Source organism: Hyla sarda, chromosome 6 (assembly GCF_029499605.1).
Source record: "Hyla sarda isolate aHylSar1 chromosome 6, aHylSar1.hap1, whole genome shotgun sequence".
Classification (NCBI taxonomy): domain Eukaryota; kingdom Metazoa; phylum Chordata; class Amphibia; order Anura; family Hylidae; genus Hyla; species Hyla sarda.
Genome location: NC_079194.1, coordinates 35010205 through 35035784, shown reverse-complemented (window position 1 = coordinate 35035784; position 25580 = coordinate 35010205). Strand labels below are relative to the sequence as shown.

The 25580-nt window shown below is 41.5% G+C and overlaps 1 protein-coding gene across 3 annotated transcripts in view; it reads right to left on the bottom strand.

The window, feature by feature from the left end:
• Nucleotides 1–2404: 2404 nt before the first annotated feature.
• NR5A2 (nuclear receptor subfamily 5 group A member 2) overlaps nucleotides 2405–25580 on the bottom strand; it is a 164708-nt gene continuing 141532 nt past the window's right edge. For all 3 annotated transcript variants that reach the window (XM_056523481.1, XM_056523480.1, XM_056523482.1), the window contains exons 6-7: nucleotides 25054–25201; nucleotides 2405–3741 (exon numbers count right to left, since the gene is read on the bottom strand). In XM_056523481.1, the coding sequence (XP_056379456.1) occupies nucleotides 3494–3741; nucleotides 25054–25201 (396 nt within the window). In that variant the 3' untranslated portion in view covers nucleotides 2405–3493. The remainder of the gene's footprint in view (nucleotides 3742–25053; nucleotides 25202–25580) is intronic.

The following is a 25580-nucleotide window of genomic DNA, read 5'->3' as shown; positions in this document are numbered from 1 at the left end:
CCCAGGTTGTGTGTTTTATTACAACTTGGCTCCATTCATTTCAATGGAATTGAGCTGCAGAACCCCACCCAACCTGGAGACAGATGGGGAGCAGTTTTTTAAAGAAATTTGCTCTGTTTTTCTATTCCTGGATAACCCCTTTAAAGGGGTTATCAGATATTGTGTAAATATTAATTAGAAGTAGAGGTCCTTCCATTATATTTCCCAATTCTTTTGAATTTACTTCTGGCTTTGGCCTGAAAAACTGTATTAAAAAAAACACAGTTTTTTATTTATTTTTTCATTTATTTATTTATTTTTTGCTTCCTTCCAAAAAACACTGCATGAAACCAGCCTCACATTAACTTCCTTAAAGGAGCTATCCAGCGTTGTGCAAAAATTCTGGAGCTGAGAATAAAGAGGAAAAAAATCTATACTTACCTAGTCCTGGCCCCCTGCAGTTCCCATTAAGCTTTGTCCGACTCCTCAACCTTCTGTCTTCTTCATTCTTTTTGTTGCAGGACCTGTGCCCCCACTACCCTCATTCCCTTCGGCCTAGTCCCCTGGTCTTTTGTCTCCTTCCTGATTCCGAGACAAGTGCTTGGAGCAGGACCTGTCCGCTCAGCCAATCACAGGACACAACAGTGTCCCATCTTGAACAGTGATTGGCTGAGCCGGCAGGTCCTGCAACAAAAAGAATGAAGAAGACAGAAGGTTGGGGACCGGACAAAGCGTAATGGGAACTGCAGGGGGCCAGGACTAGGTAAGTATAGATTATTTTTCTCTTTATTCTCAGCTCCAGAATTTTTGCACAACGCTGGACAACCCCTTTAAGGAAGTTTAATGTGAGGCTGGTTTCATGCAGTGTTTTTTGGAAGTAAACAAAAATATAAAAAAAAATAAAAAACTGCAGTTTTTTATGCAGTTTTTCAGGCCAAAGCCAGAAGTAAATTCAAAAGAATTGGGAAATAAAATGGAAGGACTTCTACTTCTAATTTCTGCTGGACCCACTTCTAACTTTGAGTCAAAAAGGTGCATAAAAAAAAAAACACAGTGGTGTGTTATCGCAAGATCCAAAATTATCCCCAATCCACAGTATACAACATTGTTTGCCAACCAGGGTGCCTCCAGCTGTTGCCAAACTACAACTCCCTGCATGCCCGGACAGCCTTCGGCTGTCCGGGCATGCTGGGAGTTATAGTTTGGCAACAGCTGGAGGCACCCTGGTTGGGAAACACTGGTATAGAAGAATAAATAATGGAGTAATGGATGTCCAACTGCTGGGATTTCCTACAGGTTTCCTGGGTGCTGGAAGATGACTCTGTCTGAGTTGAGGATTTGATACGAGCATGTAGAAAGTGGTTCCTCTGAATCAAGAAGCCTCTCCCAGTGGATGTATGGTTTAATATTTTATTGCAACGCGTTTCAATCCCGAACTGGGATCTTCATCAGGAATACAGTGCATGAGACATGAACAAGTTATATACATGACATGATGACCACTTCCGGATTGCCGGAAAGAAGCCGTATGCAAAATGCAGGTAAACGTGCAGGTAGCAAAAAATGCCGATTGCAATGGAATAATAAAAGCAAAAGAACAATAAAAAAAAACATATTTTGCTCTTCTTTTTCTTATTCTTCTTTTGATTTTATAATTCCATTTTTTTTTTGCTACATGCACGTTTACCTGCATTTTGCATACGGCTTCTTTCCGGCGATCCGGAAGTGGTCATCATGTCATGTATATATAACTTGTTCATGTCTCATGCACTGTATGCCTGATGAAGATCCCAGTTCGTGATTGAAACGCGTTGCAATAAAATATTAAACCATACATCTACTAGGAGAGGCGCCTTCATTCAGAGGAACCACTTTCTACATGCTCGTATCATTTCCCTACCGGATTGACTGACGTTCCTCGAGGCAGCCTTCACGCATCGTTCTCTCCAGACGCTACTGTAGGTGTTGTGCCATGAGCGCAACACCTACGGGTAAGGACCCTACAGTTTCTTACGCTATTTTACCTTCATAACGGGCGCACCCCGTGTTGTGGTTTCTTACTCCATTTATGAGTTGAGGATTTGTCATTGGCTGTCAGGGATGGTGGGAGTTGTAGTTTTGCAACAGCTGGAGGCACACTTGTTGCGAAAAACTGCCCTATCCTGTGGATAGGGTATAACTTTGGATCTTAGAATAAACCTTGTTCTTTCTGCGCATGACTACGTTTTGAATGGAAATTTAAGAAATTTGGATAGACAAAAAAAAAACAGATAAACAAAATGTGGACATGATGGGGGAGATTTATCAAAACCTGTCTAGAGGGAAAGTTGCTGAGTTGCTCATAGCAACCAATCAGATCGCTTCTTTCATTTTTCAGAGGCCTTTTCAAAAGTGAAAGCAGTTCTCTGATTGGTTGTTATGGGCAACTCAACAACTTTTCCTCTGGACAGGTTTTGATAAATCTTCCCCTATGTAGGCAAATTAAAGGTGAATTGAACCAGAAGCAGCGATTGAACCAGAATACACGGATAGCGCTGGTCTGTTCCGCTAGTACCATTGTGAATAAAGTAAACTTGCTAACAGCTCTATAAAAGAAGGTGAATATTGCCGTCACTAAAGTGACCACAACATAGGGGTAAAGTCTTGTCACCATAAAGCAGTGAATATGCTCGATACAGGTAAGTGGACGTCCGCACAACATGATATACGCACAACGTTGTTCTCTGCTTTACAAAGATTTGATTTCCAATGGCTGATGGCAAAGGAACGAGAGAAAGATAGAGAGCGTTGCCATCTCCTGTAACAATAAGAAATACCACGAACACAGTGCAAAGTACATATGAGCAACCCAGTAGCATCTCTCCTGCCGAACGTGCGACGTCTCGTTTAAGTCTTGGGATTCGGAGGTCGACCTCGGGCGGCCGATACGGACAACAAGCCCATTTTTTCTAGACTAGTTATACTGAGCATCTCTGTGCATTTTGCCCCCCGTCTCCAACAAGGCCACCGTATAAACGTATATAGAGTCTCTTACATGCAGATATATATTCATATAGACATATATGAACATTTTTTTTGGTTTGAATTCAGTCCTTGGCCAACCAGAAAAAACACTCTGAAATGGAAATGCATAGACATACTCGGTGTAACTAAATAAGGGATTAAAGTAGCTTTTTTTTTTTTATTTATGCATTGTTTTGTTCTCATTTTTTCCTTGATCCCGTTTCAGGAGCAATGGTCCGACCATTTTTGGATTCCTCCCTTTTGGCTAGGTTGAGTTCAGGCAGTGTCCCGTGCAGAATCCTTTTTTTTTTTTTTTTTGGGAAGGGGGGGGATATGTAATGTCATTCACAGTTTGAAATACAAATACCCTGATGCATCACGTATTAACTATTAAGAAATGTGATTATTATACCTTTTTTCGGACTTTTTAAGTCTTTTTTTTTGTTTTGTTTAAAGTTAAATAGTCTTTGTGAAGGTTTGTGCTCAGATTCCGCGGGGAGGCGGGAGGGGGTCAGGCCCTCTTCGCGTGAAGCATTTCGATGAGAAGGTTGTTGCACGGTACGTCGCCGTTGAGATGTTTGTAATAGAGATATTCTTCCGCCTGCAAACTGATGGAGCGGATTTCCGGTAGCCGTAGCAAAAGCTGCCCGAATTTGTCTGTTTGCTGGGGGTAGTTGCACAGGGTATAGTCCAGAAGAGCAGCATTGACTTGTTCCTGAACTCCCTCCACCAACTGGAAGTTCTCCAAGTTCTTCACGTCTAGAGCAAATAGGAAAGACACAAATTAGCACATTTCCTTATTATTATAGTACAAGATGTAAACTAAGAAAAATAACTATTGTCCTCAAGTTGGGTTAATTTGTAAATGGTATGGATAAATATGTAAATATTGCATTTAGTATGAATATGATATAGTATAATGTAGTATATAGTATGTATATAGGATATAAAAAAAACATTTATTGTACATTTGGATAAAAATTTATAAATAAAATAATTAAAAAACTGTAAAAAAAAAAGATAAAGTGAGGTATATTGTACAGTATATAAAACAATTATTATTATAAACTATTTTTTATTTTTTTTATATATTCATTTTATGCTTTTTTTTTTTTTAATATGACCTGTATACATTTATACATACAATTTACAAAATTAACCCAATTTAAAGATGGTAGAAATTTTAGTTTGTTATTATGTCTCCTCATGTTGTATGAGGTACACGACCTTACTTACTACCAAGACTTGTTGGGTCAAACATTAATTTTGAAATTTCGAAATTGAAATTTTGTTGAGCTACCTGTTCCCTTACATATTTACTATTTCCCTAGATATAAACTACTGTAGACTGCACCATAAAGAATCACACAACACACTACGTATTCTCATTCACCCATAGTATACTTTGATGTCCACCATCTTTCAATTCAGTTTTCAATTTGCGCTCAACTTTTTAGGATTTTTTGTCTAATATGACTTAACATTAGTAAGATTCCTTTACTATAAGCAGATTTTAAAAAAATATCCTCCCTTCCGCTGAAACCCCCAGTGATCAGCATAAACCAGGAGAGAACCTTACAGAAAGTATTCAGTTTCCCCACAGCACCACCACAGGTAAAACTAAGCATTACATGGCCATTCAAATCAGTGGGAAAGAAATGTGACGCCCTTTGTAACAGCTCTCCGTTCTAGCCAAGAGGTGAGGAATCCTGAATTGAGGACTCCCCCCCCCCCCCTTTATTAACTCTATGTTAATAAATTTTCTAAACCGAATAACTCCTTCAATAGTCCATACAGAAGTAAGTCGAGAAGTGAGTCTTCTTTGAAGAGGTACTCCGGGGAACTGAACTTAAAGGGGCAGTCCAGTGCTGAAAAACTTATCCCCTATCCTAAGCATAGGGGATAAGTTTCAGATTGCGGGGGGTCCGACCGCTGGGGTCCCCCGCGATCTCCTGTATGGGGCCCCAGCTCACTGGCCAGATAGCGGGTGTCGACCACCGCACAAAGCGGTGGCTGACACGCCCCCTCAATACATCTCTATGGCAGAGCCGGAGATTGCCGAAGGCAGTGCTCCGGCTCTGCCATAGAGTTGTACTGAGGGGGCGTGTCAGCCCCCGATTCGTGCGGTGGTCAACACGCCCCTTCCCGCGGGTTGCCGGGACCCCATACAGGAGATCGCGGAGGGCCCCAGCGGTCGGACCCCCCGTGATCTGAAACTTATCCCCTATTCTTAGCATAGGGGCCAACTTTTTCAGCATTGGATATCTCCTTTAATAGACACTTATTCCCTATGCACAAGATATGGTATAAGTGTCTGATCACAGGAGGTCCGTCTCTGCAGTCTCCTGTACAGGGCCCCTGCTACCTATCTATCCTCAGGCGTAGCTATAGAGGATGCAGTCGCACCAGGGCCCTGGCACCTAAAGGGGCCCCAAAGCACATCTGCCCCATAAGAGACTAGTATTATAATTGGCATATGGAGCCCTGGTTCAGGTGCATTGGGGTCCAGAAGCTACAATCTACGCCTCTGCCTCGGCGTGCTCCAGCCTCGAAGACGAGGGCAAGTGACTGGTAAGTAGCCATGGGCCCCGTACAGGAGATCATAGGGAGCTCTAGTGGTCGGACCCCTGCGATCAGACACCCATCAATCCTGTAGATAAGGATACGTTTCTGATAAGTTAAGTTGCCTGGAGTATCCCTATAAGTGCTTAGAAAAGACCTATAGTATATACAGTATTCTCACATAAGATTATAATGATTATAATAGTCAATCGCAGGACATAACAATTCGGCACAGATAATTGATCCTATAGCCATATTACTATTTTACAATAAATAAATATAAATTTGATGAAAGCAGGTATAACAACAACTGCTGAGTATACAAAAAAAGAAGGTTGCAGTAGCACTCTTGGTACACTTTTTGATCAAAACGTGTCCCCCCATCCACCACGCGGAGGTGGCCTCATTTCGGATGGGACCCTAACACACATTCTGAGCCTAACACTTTTTCTTTTTTTCTTTTCTTTTCTTTTTTTATTTTTTTTTGTATAACCACAACTGCTACCTGAGAATACTCCTATACCAATAAAAAAAAAAAAAAAAACCTTAACTAACGCGAATTTCCCGTTCCGGGTAATGGACATTCATGGAGCGCAGCGTATTAGTTGTTGACATTGCTCGTCTTACGGGATGCGGAGAGGGTCGTAATGAAACATTAAAATAGCTTCGGTATGTTTTCATTAGAAAACTCTTTATATAACTTCAATCAAGGCAGAATCAAGGATAACTTAAATAGAACAAGGTCAAACCCTTTAGTGACACAAAGGTTGTGGATTTTCCCGAGGCAGAATATAATATACGACCCTCCTAATGAGTCTCCAGAGTCCTTCCTATCCTTAAACCAGAGTACGGCACAATTCATATCATTCCGGATTAATTTTTCTGACCCAAGGTGAATTTAGAAACCGACCCGCCGCGCCGTTAATTCTAATAAAATAAGACAAGAAGTCTTGTTTCCGTGAGACATTTTTCTAAATGATAGCGAAATCCTGGGACAGGCCGGGACTATGCTAATGAACCATCTGCTACACTCAGCTGGAGAGCAGAATGATCTGCGCCAGGCGCCACCTCCTAAAATATATATCTCAGTGACTGATCATCGGTGGAAAATAGATGGACCGCTGGCCTTTAACCTTGCGGAAGATTCTCATGAATTTTTATTTTTCTATCGAATAGACAATATATCCTCATCCGAGGTGAGCCGAGCGGAAGGTTAAAGTGTCACCTCTTACAGGACGATCGTGAATCAAGGACAATGTCAGGTTTCATTGGTTAAATACAGCCCGAGCGCGGCCGGATCCGAAACAAGACATTTGCATGTGTAAACACGTTTGGATAGTCACGGCACTTACCAGATCTTACCAGGCTTTAAGTGATTTTTTTTCTTTTCCCAGTCTGGGATAATATTTTTTCGGCGTAATCTGTTATTACAGAGAGAGAGTTTCCCAACCAGGGTGCCTCCAGCTGTTGCAAAACTACAACTCCCTGCCTTCGGCTGTCCGGGCCTGCAGGGAGTTGTAGTTTTGCAATAGCTGGAGGCACCCTGGTTGGCAAACACTGTTCTATACTGTGGATAGGGGATAACTTTGGATCTTGGGATAACCCTATTAAAGGTAATTTCACACCACTGTGTTTCTTTTATGCACTTTTTTTGAGGCAAAGTCAGAAGTGGTTCCAGCAGAAATTAGAAATAGAAGTTTTTTTTCATTTTATTTACCAATTCTTTTGAATTTACTTCTGGCTTTGGCTGGAAAAACTGCATAAAAAACTGCCTGTCTTTTTTTTATTTATTATTATTATTATTTTTTATTTATTTATTTATTTATTTTATTCTTTGCTTCCTTCCAAAAAAAACAGTGCATTAAACCAGCCTCACATTAACTTCCTTAAAGGGGTTGGCTATCCAGTATTGTAAAAAATAATCTGGAGCTGAGAATAAAGAGAAAAAAAAACTATACTTACCTAGCCCTGACCCCCTGCAGCTCCCATTAAACCCCCTTTAATGGGAGCTGCAGGGGGTCAGGGCTAGGTAAGTATAGTTTTTTTTCTCTCTCTTTATTCTCAGCTCCAGAATTTTTTTTACAATACTGGATAGCCAACCTTTTTAAGGAAGTTAATGTGAGGCTGGTTTACTCCGGTGGAAAAAAATGTCTTTAATGAACTGGTGCTAGAAAGTTAAACAGATTTGTAAATGACTTCTATTAAAAAAAAATCTTTACCCTTCCAGTACTTTTTAGCAGCTGTATTCTACAGAAGAAATTCTTTTTCTTTTTGAATTTCTTTTTTTTTTGTCTTGTCCACAGTGCTCTCTGCTGACACCTGATGCCCGTATCAGGAACTGTCCAGAGCAGGAGAAAATCCCCATAGCAAACCTATGCTGCTCTGGACAGTTCCTGACATGGACAGAGGTGTCAGCAGAGAGCACTGTGGAAAAGACAAAAAAGAAATTCAAAAAGAACAGAATTTCCTCGGTAGCATACAGCTACTAAAAAGTACAGGAAGGGTAAAGATTTTTTAATTAGAAATCATTTACAAATCTGTTTCACTTTCTGGCACCAGTTCATTTAAAAAAAAAAAAAGAAAGTTTTCCACCGGAGTACCACTTTAACAAGATGTGTATAATAGACAAATGCATTTTCTTGAGGCAAAGGTGAAATCCTTTTCGGGTATGTCCACATTGGTGGATATGGTGCAGATTTTCGGCAAGATTTCTGCAGCGGCAAAGCAGATAGGGTTTTAAAAAGTTCATCAAAACGTTACAGAAAGATTCCATACAGATTTTAGATGGAAATTGACCTGCGGTGCAGATTGAAGAGTGGGCATTTATATAAATAATTATAAGAAATGCCCCCCCCCCCCTTTTTTTTTTTTATTCAGCCCCTACCCCCCAAATGTCTGTGCACATCCCTCTCTGAGAATGTAAAAAAAATTATATATGGCTGGAGGAGGGTTTAAAAGAAAAAAACAACCTATACTCATCTCTCCTGGTCCCCTGAAACTGCCGTGCCCCCTACGCTTCCAGTGCCTGGTCCTCACTGCTTCTTCCTGATGACGTGCTGTCTTAGCAAAAAGTGGTCAATCACTGGCTAAAGGGGGACTCAAGTGAAGCCAGTGATTGACTGAGCAGGGAAGTTCCTGCCAAAACAACACATCATCAGGAAGAAGCGGTGAGAACCAGGTGCCTCTTTATAAATCTGACACACTTTGGACTGCCTTATAGTCAGAAAATTAAAGGGACATTCCAGGATTTTTTTTTTATTTGACTATAATACAGGGGCTGTAAAGTTAGTGTAGTTCATAATATAGCGTCTGTACCTGTGTGTGACGGTTTTCTCACAATTCTTCTGTGATTTTCACCCCAATATTTATTTTTATCAGCATACAAACTGACTGTCGTCTCAGAGTTTTCCCAGCTTGAAATGCGGCCGAGACCTGACATCACTAGTCAGCTGATTACAGGGAGCCTGTCTGCTTCAATGGGTGGAGCGATCACTTGGTGGGAGAGAGATCAATCTGCAACTAATGCAACAGATGTAGGCACCCTGATTGAATGGATGCAGCTCATTTATGTTTCAATGGGTGGGGTGGCTGATGTGTGGAAGGGAGGAAAATGGAATTATGGGATTTGTAGTCAAAAAAAGAAAACTCAAACAGGAAATACCAGTTCACAAAAAGCTAGCCACAGTGTTATGGTAATCTCACAACATAGCTATTTAGCCCCAAGACAAGCGCAGATCCTTACTAAGCATGTCCATTACTGTCTGCCAGGTACGTACTAAAATCACATTATGCTGGAGAACTCCTTTAAATGTACGCCTACCATGAGCACAATTTTTCTTGGCTTTTATCTTTTGTAAATGTCTTTCTAACATGAAAGCTATACCCACTTTTTTAAAACACTTAAATTTTTCAGTCACTTTCTAAAGTAAAGGTTAAAAAACTTCTGCACAATTTTGGCACATAGTATTATTTGCAAAAAATTTTAGCACACTTCACTTCAAAACCTGGTAAAACCACTTAGGGGTATTACAGGATCCAAAATTTTTCACATGTTGCTGGGTGGAAAGGGTTGGCTGGTAAATGTGGGTATGATTGATACTTACCTGTCCTAGTCCTCCACAGCTCCTGGTCCAATGCCTTCCGGGGCCTTGTTGGTCTCATTCCTGCTACCGAGACGAGACGTCTCAGCAGGACCCGCACACTCCACCAACCAATGACTGTGACAGGACACTCATGCGGCCAGTGATTGGCTGAGCTCACAGGTCCTGCTGAGATTTCTCAGGAACAAGCAGAGACCAGAGATGGAGCAGAAGCTGCAGGGGACCAGGGCAGGTAAGAGTCATATATTTTTTACTTTTACCCCTAAGCAACATATAAACAATTTTTGGAATCCCAGAATACCCATTTTTTACATGTGGCTCTGTATGTTGCTACCAATCTCTATGCCACATTTTTATTTTTTTTTTTTAATGCCTTTCCCCTAATCTTTGCTTCCTCATTGCTGGCATAGACTTCATTTTTGGACTTTAAGACAATCCGTAATGCGCCAGTGATTTTTTTTTTTATTATATTATTTTTTCCGTCCCTATAGTTTTACCACAGAGAGGACTAAGCACTGGTTATTTCGAGCAAAAAGCAAAGGATCACAAGGACGTCGGATGTTGCGCTTCCATGTCAAACAAGCCTCCACACTAAAATGTTTGCTTGTAAATGCAAAGTTTACATAGTAACATCTTAAGCAGAACATCCTTTCAGTCTCCCCGAACAAGCCCCATCTAATCTAATCCGGTTTATTCACTCGGGGACTAATTACTTTTTATTTTATTTTTTTTATTTCATAAAGCAACCTCCGAATCAGCGCGTGGAGGGGCCGTGTATGTTTCTCCATCTTTATTGAACAGTAGACCCTAAGGTCCTTTTGAATACATTACAGAGGAGGCAGGCGGCAGCGTATTGCTCGGCGCACACACCCGGGCTATCCTGCATACATTATACTGTAATCACATTCACTCTGCTAATTAAACAGAATATCAGCACCGGGCGCCGCTTAGCTTTCTTAATGGAGTAAAACCAAACAGTGTTATTTAGCCGTGAAGGCTGCCGGATTGATGGCCGCTAATCAAATACATCATTAACCCCTTTTACAATTAGTGGCTAATAGAGATGGCACGGTGTAAATAAAGATGGCTTCATCGCGTGCACAGATAGCCGTACCGAGGAGCCTATAGTCGGAGTATTGTGGAAAACTGGGGGAAGAAGGTGAATACAAGGATTTACTGCTTACTGTTTACTATTAAAACTTTTCTATCAAGTTGCAAAATGTTTCAAACTGTCCTGTTACTGTTATGTTATTACGGACCTGATGAAGAGGGCAGCGCCCCCGAAACGCACTGTGCAACTGAATAAACCTTATGTTATTTTAGTCAAAGCTTTGTCCGGAATTTTAGGTATAGGTGTAAAACACATAAATGATTGGCTGCAGTGAACGGTCATCTGTAGAGGGAGATTGGGATACATAGCTGTTGGGCCAAATTAATACTCAGCTGACAGCTTTTAAAATTAAATGGCCACCTTTAGACTGTGTAAGAGGAAAATACCCTGTGGAGGAAACCCTTAGGGCAGTGTTTCCTAACCTGGGTGCCTCCAGCTGTTGTGAAACTACAACTCTCAGTATGCACAGACAGCCTTTATATTATCACTTAAAGGGGTTAGCCACCATAAGTTGATTTTAGCACTTACTTGCCAGACAGTAATGGACATGCTTAGGAAGGATCTGCGCTTGTCTTGGGGCTAAATGGCTATGTTGTGAGATTACCCTAACCCTGTGGCTAGCTTTTTGTGAACTGGCTATTTCCTGTTGAAGTTCGTTCTCTCAAACTACACATCCCATAGTTCCTTGTTTGTAAGTCACTTTCCTCCCTCCCACACATCAGCCGGGGGGGCCCATTGAAACACAAATGAGCTGCATTCCATTCAAAAGACCAGTGTTTTCTAACCAGGGTGCCTACAGCTGTTGCAAAATGATCTCTCTCCCACCCAGCGGTCGCTCCACCCATTGAAGCAGGACAGGCTCCCTTTGAACACCTGACTAGTGATGTCATGTCTCCACGCAGTGCAAACCTGAGTCATTTTGTATGCTGTTAAAAATAAATATTGGGGCAAAAATCACAGAAGAATTGCGAGAAAACCGTCACACACAGGTACAGACACTTTATTATGAACTACCCTAACTTTACAGCCCCTGTACCATAGTCAAATTAAAAAGAATTCCTGGAATACCCTTTCAATGCCGGCCACTTGTCTTACCCGATACCATAATTTATATAGCACCAACAGATTCCGCAGAACTTCACAATTTTGCAGCATTCAAAAAATGCCTCTAAAACTGCACATGTAATCTGAGCCTGAGTCTCCTCCAAAAAGGGGAGCCACCCATCTATAGTCGCTGCCTCTTCCTTGTGATAGGGACTTTAGTTTGGCCAATATTTCTATCACTAGTCAAGTATCTTATACAGTTCGAACATTAACTTACAGACACCTATAGGTGGCACTAGAGAGACGGTTTTCTTCCATCTGTACAAGTGCTAATTTGCATACTTTTTTTCCCCACAGTGCATTACGTGTCAGTCTTCATACACAGATGATCTCAGTGGGAACTCTTAAATTAAAGGGTCACTCTCATTAAAAAAAAATTTGCTATTGCACTCCTTATGGTAAATAAAAAATATTTCTAATATACTTTGTTTAAAAAATGAAGTTTTCTATGTTTTATTTGTGCTTAAAAAAGCTCAAGAGCACATTTTCCCCCAACTCATACACAGACTTTGGACCAAAGCCCAAACACAGGAAGTGCAGCCTGGAGTGCTGAGGGGGGGGGGGTGTCCAGCCTCATCCAATCATAGCTCTTCTCACACTTAACTGCCATATGCTGTTGGATGGACACCCCCCCCCCCCCCCCCCCCCCCCCCCATCAGCACTCCAGGCTGCACTTCCTGTGTTTGGGCTTCGGTCCTAAGTTTGTGTATAAGATGGGGGAAAATGTGCTCTTGAGCTTTTTTTAAGCACAAATAAAACATAGAAAACTTCATTTTTTTTTTTAAACAAAGTATATTAGAAATATTTTTTATTTACCATAAGGAGTGCAATAGCAGAAATTTGTTTTAATGAGAGTGACCAAATAAAGGGGTACTCCCGTGCCCCAGCCTTCTAAACATCCGGTTCAGAAGGCTTGGAGCAGCAGTCGCTACTAGACATCAATGGAGGGGGCGTGACGTTACATCACAAGGGGGCGTGGCCATGACGTCGTGACCACGGCCGCTGATCCAAGCCTTCTGAACCAGATGCTCAAAAGGCTGGAGCACAGGAGTACCCCTTTAAGGTGGAATTATTATTATTATTATTTAGTGCAATTGGTTCCAGGGCAATTTATATTTAATAAAGATTAAAATACATAATACAGACACAGGTACAACGGACGTGACAGACTAGATTGCAGAATATATATATATATATATATATATTTATATATATATATATATATTTATAGAGGGGCCCTGCCCACGAGGGCTTACAATCTATGACCCCCTCAGTTTATAATATGTAAGCTGGTCTAAACATGAATACACTTACGCAGATATCACCCGGGCGTATGGTCGCACTTTTCTCTGCTCCTAATCTAAGCTTTCCTTGTAAACTTTAAAGGGGTTCTCCGGCCCTAAGACATCTTATCCCCTATCCAAAGGATAGGGGATAAGATGTCTGACCGTGGGGGTCCCACCGCTGGGGACCCCCGCAATCTTGCATTCGGCACCCACCTCTTTGAGCTGCATGCCGCGCTGCCAGCTCACAAACTGCCGGGTGCCGACCACGGGGCTGGAGTATCGTGATGTCACGACTCCTCCCCCGTGTGATGTCACCCCTGCCCCCGCTATGCATGTCTATGGGAGGGGGCGTGACGTCACGATACTCCGGCCCTGTGGTCGGCACCCGGCAGTTTGTGAGCTGGCAGTGCGGCATGCAGCTCAAAGAGGTGGGTGCCGAATGCAAGATTGCGGGGGTTCCCAGCAGCGGACCCCCGCGGTCAGACATCTTATCCCCTATCCTTTAGATAGGGGATAAGATGTCTTAGGGCCGGAGTTCCCCTTTAATACCGCTGCATTTACAGGGCTTCTTGCCCTACTACTGATATCTACAGTTTGCGGAGATCGCTCTTCTTGCTCTATATAACAGCATTGATCTACACAATTGTTTCACATAACTCATCCTCCCCTCCTCCCCATAATGTGGGGTATTCTAATGTTTAAAACATTAAAGTGGACGGTACAAATAATAGGTTTATGGAGAGGTTACGTAACAAAAACCTTAGTCCCCGGTCTCCAGAAAGTTAAACAGATTTGTAAATTACTTCTATTAAAAAATCTTAATCCTTTCAGTACTTATTAGCAGCTTAATAATACAGGGGAATTGTTTTTTTTCTTTTTGGAACACAGAGCTCTCTGCTGACATCACGAGCACAGTGCTCTCTGCTGACATCTCTGTCCATTTTAAGAACTGTCCAGAGTAGGAGAAAATCCCCATAGCAAACATATGCTGCTCTGGACAGTTCCTAAAATGGACAGAGATGTCAGCAGAGAGCACTGTGCTCGTGATGTCAGCAGAGAGCTCTGTGTTCCAAAAAGAAAACGATTTCCTCTGTAGGATTCAGCAGCTAATAAGTACTGGAGGGATTAAGAAGTAATTTACAAATATGTTCAACTTTATGGAACCAGTTGATTTAAAAAAAAAAAATAATGTTTTCCACCGGAGTACCCCTTTAACACCAAAGTCCAGTGTTTCCCAACCAAACTGCCTCCCCTCCAGCTGTTGCTGGTTTATGGAGATGTTACATAATAAAACCCTTAGTCCCCGGTCTCCAGAAAGTTAAACAGATTTGTAAATTACTTTTATTTAAAAAAAAAAAACTTAATTCGTTCAGTACTTATGAGCTGCTGAAGTTGAGTGTTTTCCAACCAGGGTGCCTCCGGCTGTTGCAAAACTACAACTCCCAGCATGCCCGGACAGCCAACGGCTGTCCGGGCATGCTGGGAGTTGTAGTTTTGCAACAGCTGGAGGCACCCTGGTTGTAAAACACTGTTCTAAGGTATGTGGATTATCCAGCCTTTTGTCTCAATTACCTTTCTTTCATGTATAAGCCAGTTCACAGCTATCCTACAGTGTTTGGGAAGGAAAACAAAAAAAAAAAGGAAATACCTATAAAGGGTTAAAAGGTATCAGGGGATTAAACTTGTAGAAACCAAATGATCAATTAATATAGTTGTCTTGGTCTAACAAGGTCACCTCCGTGCCGTCTGTATCAATAATGGCCTAATATCATTACACGGAATAATCCATCCATTAACCGGAGTACTGTATTCTTGCCTTTGATAGACAGCAAATCCATAGTGCAGCCGGGGAGGCCTGGCGTGGCGGAGGCTCGGAGACACAGTGCTGACTGAGGACTTTCTGCTCTGCTTTTAACTCACTTTGATGGCTGTGTCCCAAGGCAACGACATAAAGCTCAGCGGCATCGGGAGCTCAGCTTTATAGTATGGCGGCAATGTATAGGATCTATCTGCATATGTAAAGGATGGGGGGGGGGGGGTATAGTGTCACATGGTAATAGGCCTGTAAGGGCGTCACACATACTCAATGCCAGAAGTGTGATTGTCAGCAGTGAATGGTTTCTGTATGTCAGGGAAATATCTAGAATGATATCTACTGGGGTAGAACTACACACGGAGCGGAACATTACGACTTCTTAATATTAGATTTTACATTTCACTCACAATGATAAATGCTAGAAAGTAATCACACAATACACATCACTCCCTGTATATAAAGAATCTCATATCTATCTATCTATTTATCTCACATCTATTTATCATCTATCTATCTATCTCATATCTATCTATCTCATATCTATCTATCTATTTATCTCATATCTATTTATTATCTATCTATCTATCTCATATCTATCTATCTATTTATCTCACATCTATTTATCATCTATCTATCTATCTCATATCTATCTATCTCATATCTATCTATCTCATATCTATCTATCTCATATCTATCTATCTATCTATTTATCTCATATCTATTTATCATCTATCTATCTATCTATCTATCTATCTCATATCTATCTATCTATCTATCTATCTATCTATCTATTTATCTCATATCTATTTATCTATCATCTATCTATCTCATATCTCATATCTATCTCATATCTATCTATCTCATATGTAACTATCTATCCATCTATTTAATATCTATCTATCTATCTATCTCATATCTATCTATCTATCTATCTATCTATCTCATATCTATCTATCTCATATCTATCTCATATCTCATATCTATCTATCTCATATGTAACTATCTATCCATCTATCTAATATCTATCTATCTATCTCATATCTATCTATCTATCTCATATCTATCTATCTATCTATCTATCTATCTATCTATCGTATATCTATCTAGCTATCTCATATCTATCTCATATCTATCTATCTCATATCTATCTCATATCTATCTATCTATCTCATATCTATCTATTTCATATCTATCTATCTCATATCTATCTACCGTATCTCATATCTATATATCTATCTCGTATATATATATATATATATATATATATATCTATCTATCTCATATCTATCTCATATCTATCTATCTATCTCATATTTATCCATCTATCTCATATCTATCTATCTATCTCATATCTATCTATCTAATTTCTATCTATCTCATATCTATCTATCTATCTATCTATCTATCTCATATCTATCTATCTATCTATCTCATATCTATCTATCTATCTATCTCATATCTATTCATCTTATATCTATCTATCTATCGATCTATCTATCTCATTTATATCTATCTCCTATCTATCTCATTTATCCATCTATCTATTTATCTCACATCTATCTATCTATCTATCTATCTATTTATCTCATATCTATCTAACTCATATCTATCTCATATTTATCCATCTATCTATCTCATATGTATCTATCTATCGATCTATCTATCTATCTCATATCTATCGATCTATCTATCTATCTATCTATCTCATATCTATCTATCTCATTTCTATCTATCTCATTCCTATCTTATATCTATATCTCATATCTATCTGTCTGTCTCATATCTATCTCCTATCTACGGTATCTATCTATCTATCTAATATTTATCCATCTATCTATCTATCTCATATCTATCTATCTCATATCTATCTGTCTGTCTCATATCTATCTATCTCATTTCTATCTATTTATCTCATATCTATCTATCTATCTATCTCATATCTATCTGTCTGTCTCATATCTATCTATCTATCTATCTCATTTCTATCTATCTATCTCATTTCTATCTATTTATCTCATATCTATCTATCTATCTATCTCATATCTATCTGTCTGTCTCATATCTATCTCATTTCTATCTATCTATCTCATATCTATCTATCTATCTATCTCATATCTATCTGTCTGTGTCATATCTATCTCATTTCTATCTATCTATCTCATATCTATCTATCTATCTCATATCTATCTATCTCTCTTTCACACTATTTATTGATCCATCTCATATCTTTCCTAATATCTATCTGTTGCCTCCATTACACCTCTATACATGTAATTCAGATGTCCTGGGCTCCGGTGTGAATCCTACAGACATCCCCCGTCACTGCATTTATAATGATCTAGAGACGGACACAGAACAGAAGGAAACTGAAAGTCTATTCTGGATAAAGATCTTTATGTTGTATTTATATCTTTTGTTCTATGTGTTACTTTACTGTCCTGACTCGCCACAACTCCTCAAAGTCAATGACCCTGTAAATAAAGGGGAAGATTATATGGGTGCACACTGAACTTTCCCTGGATAAACATGACATATCCCTCTGTTACGTCTAAATAAGAAGGGGACACACGCAGGCGTGTTTTTTTTATTTTTTTTAGCGAAAGTAAAATAACAGCGATTAATCGTGTGGCCGTCGCGAGTCCTGGCCGGGCCGCATGTGGACACTAAATGAAAAGTCTCTATTGATTTTTCCATGGCTGCCTGTAAGTGTTACATCAATAGAAAAAGAAAGCAAAAATGTTTCACGCCGAGGAGGAGAGAGAGACGCCGCATTATTTGGCGCTTCCGACAGTAAGTTACGGTACAGTGATGGACGACGGGTACGGCGACTATGGCGGGAAGAGAGGGGGGGGGAGATACCGAGGAGGAGGAAAAGTACAAAGAATATATGTGGGATATCAGCTTTATGGTCGGGAGCTCTATGGTGCATCTATAGTGGTCTCCAAATTGTGACCCTCCAGATGTTGCAAAACTACAACTCCCAGCATGCCCGGACAGCCATTGGCTGTCCGGGCATGCTGGGAGTTGTAGTTTTGCAACATCTGGAGGGCAACAGATTGGTGACTCACTAAGCTAGAAAAATGTATATAATCAAGAACCATACAAAACTGGTCTTAAAGGGGTACTCCGGTGGAAAAAATTATTATTATTATTATTATTTTTAATCAACTGGTTCCAGAAAGTTAAACAGATTTGTAAATGACTTTCATTAAAAAAATCTTAATCCTTCCAGTACTTATTAGCTGCTGATTGCTACAGAGGAAATTCTTTTCTTTTTGGAACACAGTGCTCTCTGCTGACATCATGGCCACAGTGCTCTCTGCTGACACCTCTGTCCATTTTAGGAACTGTCCAGAACAGGATATGTTTTCTATGGGGATTTTCTCCTGTTCTGGACAGTTTCTAAAATGGACAGAGATGTCAGCAGAGAGCACTGTGGTCATGATGTCAGCAGAGAGCTCTGTGTTCCAAAAAGAAAATAATTTCCTCTGTAGCATTCAGCAGCTAATAAGTACTGGAAGGAATAAGATTTTTTAATAGAAGTAATTTACAAATCTGTTTAACTTTCTGGCACCAGTTGATTTAAAAAGAAAAAAAAAAAAGTTTTCCACAATCTAGAAGAGACCCTTACAATAATTGTTCAGTTTTACCACAGCGCCACCACAGGTGAGACTAAGTATTGCACCATGCTCATTCAAATCAGTGGGTTGTCTGTGTGAGGGTGCGTTCACACCACGTTTGTCAGATCCAGCTGGGATACGGTAGCGCCCGATCTGACAAACATGGTGTGAATGCACCCTCACACAGACAACCCACTGATTTGAATGAGCATGGTGCAATACTTAGTCTCACCTGTGGTGGTGCTGTGGTAAAACTGAACAATTACTGTAAGGGTCTCTTCTAGATTGAGCTGATCACTGGGGGTTTTAGCTACGGGATATTTTGTGATCTGCTTATAGTCAAGGATAAGGGCTAAGACCAGTCTTGTATGGTTCTTGGTTATATCAATTTTTCTAAGCTTAGTTGTCACCAAACTGTTGCCCTCTAGATGTTGCAAAACGCCGACTGGAGTCAGAGAGTCTCATTTCTCCCCCGTGTCCAGTTTTGTGGCCGGACTGAAAATCGTGATATACTATGGGAAAAAAATGAGCCGACCGGAGTCTATTCGAAAATCGTAATCCTTTCAGTACTTATTAGCTGCTGTATACTACAGGGGAAATTCTTTTCTTTTTGGATTTCTTTTCTGTCATGATTACAGTGCTCTCTGCTGACATCTCTGTCCATGTCAGGAACTGTCGAGAGTAGGAGAAAATCCCCATAGCAAACCTCTCCTGCTCTGGACAGTTCCTGACATGGACAGAGATGTCTGCAGAGAGCACTGTGGTCGAGACAGAAATCCCCCCCCCCCCCCCCCCAAAAAAAAAAAAAAAAAAATTCCTCTGTAGTATACAGCCACGAATAAGTACTGGAAGGATTACGATTTTTTTTAATAGAAGTAATTTACAAATCTGTTTAACTTTCTGGCACCGGTTGATTTTAAAACAAAAAAAAGAAAATTTTTCACCCCCCGAGTACCCCTTTAACTTCCTCCCATCAGTATTTACTGTACAGAATAGAGATGCAATACTGAAGCAATCCCAATGGCGTCCTCCTTATTTCGGATCCATATTACGGTCGCACTGCCCTGCGCCGGTGTGTATCCGGCCGTACGCCAGACGCTCTCCCGTCTCCTCTAACCCGCCGCCCATCCCCCGCGGTGAGTAAACAAATGAGACGCAATCTAAACATTGTTATTTAGCCATTTAGAAATACTCGGCGCTCGCCGTATATATTTTACATTATTTTCCCATCTTGCAGAACAAATAACTATTGATCGGACATAAAATCTCGCTGCCGCTCATGATCAATGATTTGCTTTAGTCGCAAAATGAAAATAAAAAATAATTATAACATTGAGTTTATTAAAGATGCAGCCTGGGCAGGAGAGGTTTAACCCCTTGTATTCACTGGCTGGGTGATCAATCTACGTTTACCATCTCATCTATGTAATGCAGTGTTTCCCAACCAGGGTGCCTCCAGCTGTTGCAAAAGCATGAATCTGGGAACTTCCTTGAATCTGGGAACTTCCCAACCAGTGTAACTCCAGCTGTTGCAAAACTACAACTCCCAGCATGCCCAGACAGCCTATCTATGTAATGTGGTGTTTCCCAACCAGGGTGCCTCCAGCTGTTGCAAAACTACAATTCCCAGCATGAATCTGGAAACTTCCTTGAATCTGGAAACTTCCCAACCAGAGTGCCTCCAGCTGTTGCAAAACTACAACTCCCAGCATGCCCAGACAGCCTATCTATGTAATGTGGTGTTTCCCAACCAGGGTGCCTCCAGCTGTTACAAAACTACAACTCCCAGCAGGAATCTGGGAACTTCCTTGAATCTGGGAACTTCCCAACCAGTGTGCCTCCAGCTGTTGCAAAACTACACCTCCCAGCATGCCCGGACAGACTATCTATGTAATGCAGTGTTTCCCAACCAGGGTGCCTCCAGCTGTTGCAAAACTACAATTCCCATCATGAATCTGGAAACTTCCTTGAATCTGGAAACTCCCCAACCAGTATGCCTCCAGCTGTTGCAAAACTACAACTCCTAGCATGCCCGGACAGCCTATCTATGTTATGTGGTGTTTCCCAACCAGGGAAAAAGGGCCGGGGTGCCTCCAGCTGTTGCAAAACTACAACTCCCAGCATGAATCTGGGAACTTCCTTGAATCTGGGAACTTCCCAACCAGGGTGCCTGCAGCTGTTGCAAAACTACAACTCCCAGCATGAATCTGGGAACTTCCTTGAATCTGGGAACTTCCCAACCAGGGTGCCTCCAGCTGTTGCAAAACTACACCTCCCAGCATGCCCAGACAGCCTATCTATGTAATGTGGTGTTTCCTGACCAGGGTGCCTCCAGCTGTTGCAAAACTACAACTCCCAGCATGAATCTGGGAACTTCCTTGAATCTGGGAACTTCCCAACCAGTGTGCCTCCAGCTGTCACAAAACTACAACTCCCAGCATGCCCGGACAGCCTTCGGCTGTCCGGGCATGCTGGGAGTTGTAGTTTTGCAACAGCTGGAGGCACCCTGGTTGGGAAACACTGATGTAATGAATGCTGCAACATCCTTCCCCCGGACATCTCCGGCTGCCGTATCATATTAGACAACAAACCTTTCTTCTCCTACAAGGAAGTTCCCAGGTTCCTTCTCTTGCCGATCCATTAGCCCAGACACTTAAGGCCTCTATAACAAGACGCTGTACGGTCTTATTAGCCCTTTTGTCACATCCGACAAGAACATAATGAAAATCCAATCCGATTCAATTAACTGCTAGGGAAGATTCCGCCGTGATTTAATTTGCTTTAATATGCATACAGGAGGGTGATATATGATACCGGGAGAGATTCTTCTTTCTAATAAATAGCGGAGTAGATATCGGCGGTCTGTGGGGTTATGGAGCTGCGGACGCTTTGACAACTCTTAGGCAGAAAAAAATTCAGCAAAAAAATTGGCAGAAAAAAATTAAAATAAAAAAAAAAACAACGCTTGACGGAAACAAAAAATCTGCAAAAAAATTTTGCACTGACTTACCACTGCAGCAGAGTCCCATTGATTTCAATGGGATTCTGCTGCACTGTGCACACGGTGGAAATTTCCGCGGCATCCCGCTCGGGCGTCCTCAGAAAGAAAAGACATATCTAATCTTTCTGCATATTCCCCTCGGAAATGCATTGCCGTCTGTGAGACGACACCTTTCCAAGCGGTCCTAGTGCCTGCCTAGCGTACTGTGACATTCAGCACATTTTTGGCCTTGTGAACATGGCCTTAAAGGGGTTCTCCACTGGCAAACATTTATTTTATTATTTTAAATTAACTACTGCCAGAAAGTTATACAGATATGTAAATTACTTCTATTAAAAAATCGTAATCCTTCCAGTACTTATCAGCTGCTGTATGCTCCAAAGGAAGTTGTGCAATTCTTTCCAGTCTGACCACAGTGCTCTCTGCTGACACCTCTGTCCATGTCAGGAATTGTCCAGAGCAGGAGCAAATCCCCATAGCAAACCTCTCCTGCTCTGGACAGTTCCTGACATGGACAGAGGTGTCAGCAGAGAGCACAACTTCCTTTGGAGCATACAGCAGATGATAAGTACTGGAAGGATTAAGATTTTTAAAGGGGTACTCCGGCGCTAAGACATCTTATCCCCTATCCAAAGGATAGGGGATAAGATGCCTGATCGCGGGGGTCCCGCCGCTGGGGACCCCTGTGATCTTGCACGCAGCACCCCATTAGAATCAGTCCCCGGAGCGTGTTCACTCCGGGTCTGATTACTGTCGATCACGGGGACGGAACGTTGTGACGTCACGGCTCCGCCCCTGTGTGACGTCACGCTCCGCCCCCTCAATGTAAGCCTATGGGAGGGGGCGTGACAGTTATCTGCGATTAGAGCTGATTTCCTCAAAAATAAATAAATAAATAAAATATAAATACAGATTTTCTCAAAAAACAGCACCACACCTGGTTGCGTGTGATATTGCAGCTCTGTATCATTAAAGTAAATGAAGCCACATTAATAATACATAGTAATAGTTAGTAATTAGTAATACTACACACACCCTGTGGACAGGGGTGGCGCTGTTTTTGAAAAAAAAATAGCTCTGTTTTTCTATTTCTAGTAACCCCTATGGTACGAACCTGCGCTATGTTCTGGCAATGGCCTAAATTAAAAAATTAGACAATAATCTAAGCGGGGAAGAGTGGATTTACATGCAGCAGATCATAATGGAACCTGCAGAATCCTATGTGCTTGCCACCGATACAACCGCATTCACATTAACAGGACTGATTTTCAGTTTCGTAACCATCATGATCACTGTAAAAACAGCAAGAAGACAACTTTCCATAGACCGAACGCACATCCACCTACGACCTTCTAAGGAAGTGTTTTCAAACCAGGGTGCCTCCAGCTGTTGCAAAACTACAACTCCCAGCATGCCTGGACAGCCAAAGGAAAATCCTTAACTCACAAAGAGTCATCCTCCAGCACACAGGAGAGGAAAAAGGGGGGAAAAAACTGTGAATTAAACCTTAAAGGGGTACTCCGGTGGAAAACTTTTTTTTTTTTTTTTTTTTTAATCAACTGGTGCCAGAAAGTTAAACAGATTTGTAAATTACTTCCATTGAAAAATCTTAATCCTTCCAGTACTTATTAGCTGCTGAATACTACAGAGGAATTATTTTCTTTTTGGAACACAGAGCTCTCTGCTGACATCATGACCACAGTGCTCTCTGCTGACACCTCTGTCCGTTTTAGGAACTGTCAAGAGCAGCATATGTTTGCTATGGGGATTTTCTCCTACTCTGGACAGAGATGTCAGCAGAGAGCACTGTGGTCATGATGTCAGCAGAGAGCACTGTGTTCCAAAAAGAAAAGAATTTCCTCTGTAGTATTCAGCAACTAATAAGTACTGGAAGGATTAATATTTTTGAATAGAAGTAATTTACAAATGTGTTTAACTTTCTGGCACCAGTTGATTAAAAAAAAAAAAGTTTTCCACCAGAGTACCCCTTTAAGGGCAGTGTTTCCCAACCAGGGTGCCTCCACCTGTTGCAAAACTACAATTCCCAGCATGCCCGGACAGCCGAAGGCAAATCCTTAAAGGAGTAGTCCAGTGGTGACTCAGTGGTTTACAACTTATCCCCTATCTTAAGGATAGGGGATAAGTTGCAGATCGCGGGGGGTCCGACCCCTGGGGCCCCCCGCGATCTCCTGTACGGAGCCCCGACAGCCCGCGGGAAGGGGGCGTGTCGACCTCCGCACGAAGCGGCGGCCGACACGCCCCCTCAATACAACTCTATGGCAGAGCCGAAGCGCTGCCTTCGGCAATCTCCAGCTCTGCCATTGCGATGTATTGAGGGGGCGTGTCGGCCGCCGCCTCATGTGGGGGTCGACACCCGCTATCTGGCCGGAGAGCCTGGGCCCCGTACAGAGAGATCGCAGGGGGCCCCAGCGGTCGGACCCCCCGCGATCTCAAACTTATCCCCTATCCTTAGGATAGGGGATAAGTTTTTCACCACTGGGCTACCCCTTTAACTCACAAAGAGTCATCATCCAGCACACAGAAAAGGAAAAGGGAAAAAAAAAAACTGTGAAGGAAACCTTAAAGGGGTACTCCGGTGGAAAACTTTTTTTTTTTTTAAATCAACTAGTGCCAGAAAGTTAAACAGATTTGTAACTTACTTCTATAAAAAAAAATCTTCCAGTACTTATTAGCTGCTGAATACTACAGAGGAAATTCTTAACTTTTTGGAACACCGAGCTCTCTGCTGACATCTCTGTCCATTTTAGGAACTGTCCAGAGCAGCATAATGTTTTCTATGAGGATTTTCTCCTACTCTGGACAGTTCTTAAACTGGACAGAGATGTCAGCTGAGAGCACTGTGGTCGTGATGTCAGCAGAGAGCTCTGTGTTCCAAAAATAATAGAATTTCCTATGTAGTATTCAGAAGCTAATATGTACTGGAAGGATTAAGATTTTTTAATAGAAGTAATTTACAAATCTGTTTAACTTTCTGTCACCAGTTAATTACAAAAAAAAAAAAAAAAAGTTTTCCACCGGAATAACCCTATAAGGGCAGTGTTTTCCAACCAGTGTGCCTCCAGCTGTTGCAAAACTACAACTCCCAGCATGCCCGGACAGCCAACGGCTGTCCGGGCATGCTGGGAGTTGTAGTTTTGTGACTGCTAGAGGGCTGCAGGTTGGACACCTAGGATCTAAAGTAATATTACGTTGTATTATGGGTTCTCTTGATGGGCAGAAGATCATGATCTACTCCAGTGGTCTTCAAACTGTGGCCCTCCAGATGTTGCAAAACTACAATTCCCAGCATGCTGATCTACTCCATTATTCTGCCAAGTAAGACAATCCCCATTCTGAGTCAATAGGGTCCATCCCCGGTCACATCCATCATAAGTCGGCGTCTGTCTTCTGACCATAAGTGCTGCATAGGCCGGGTGTATGAAAAGTAAAGCTGAACGCCCACGTACTCACCGAGGCTGAAGAGCACCAGGAATTTCAGACACACGAATTCCCTCAGGTCAAACTGCAGCGACCGAAGTTTGGCCACCAGATCTTGCGCGTGGCTCATAAGATTGTTTAACGTGCTGCCGGCCTGCGTGACGATAACAGAGAAATCCACCTGAAAGAGAATTAAAAATATCACGTGTTAGCGATGAGCGGCAGGGGCCATATTCGAATACGCGATATTTCAGGAATATAATGACGAATATTCGTCCTACGTTCGCGAAATTCGCATATTCGTTATGTTCGTTCACTTTTTTTCGTATAAAAATTCACATAAAAATAAGCATTTGAAAAAAACACAAAAAAAAATAGAATATTCGTCATTACGAATATATAGCACTATATTCTAAATATTCGCAAAATTGCAATGTGCCGATATTCGCGATAAAAATTTGCGATAAATATTCGTGCTCAACACTAGTCCTGATATTGTTTCCTTTTTTAGGCAGGTTTACATTCACTTAGGACCCTTTCACACTACAGGTATCATCCTG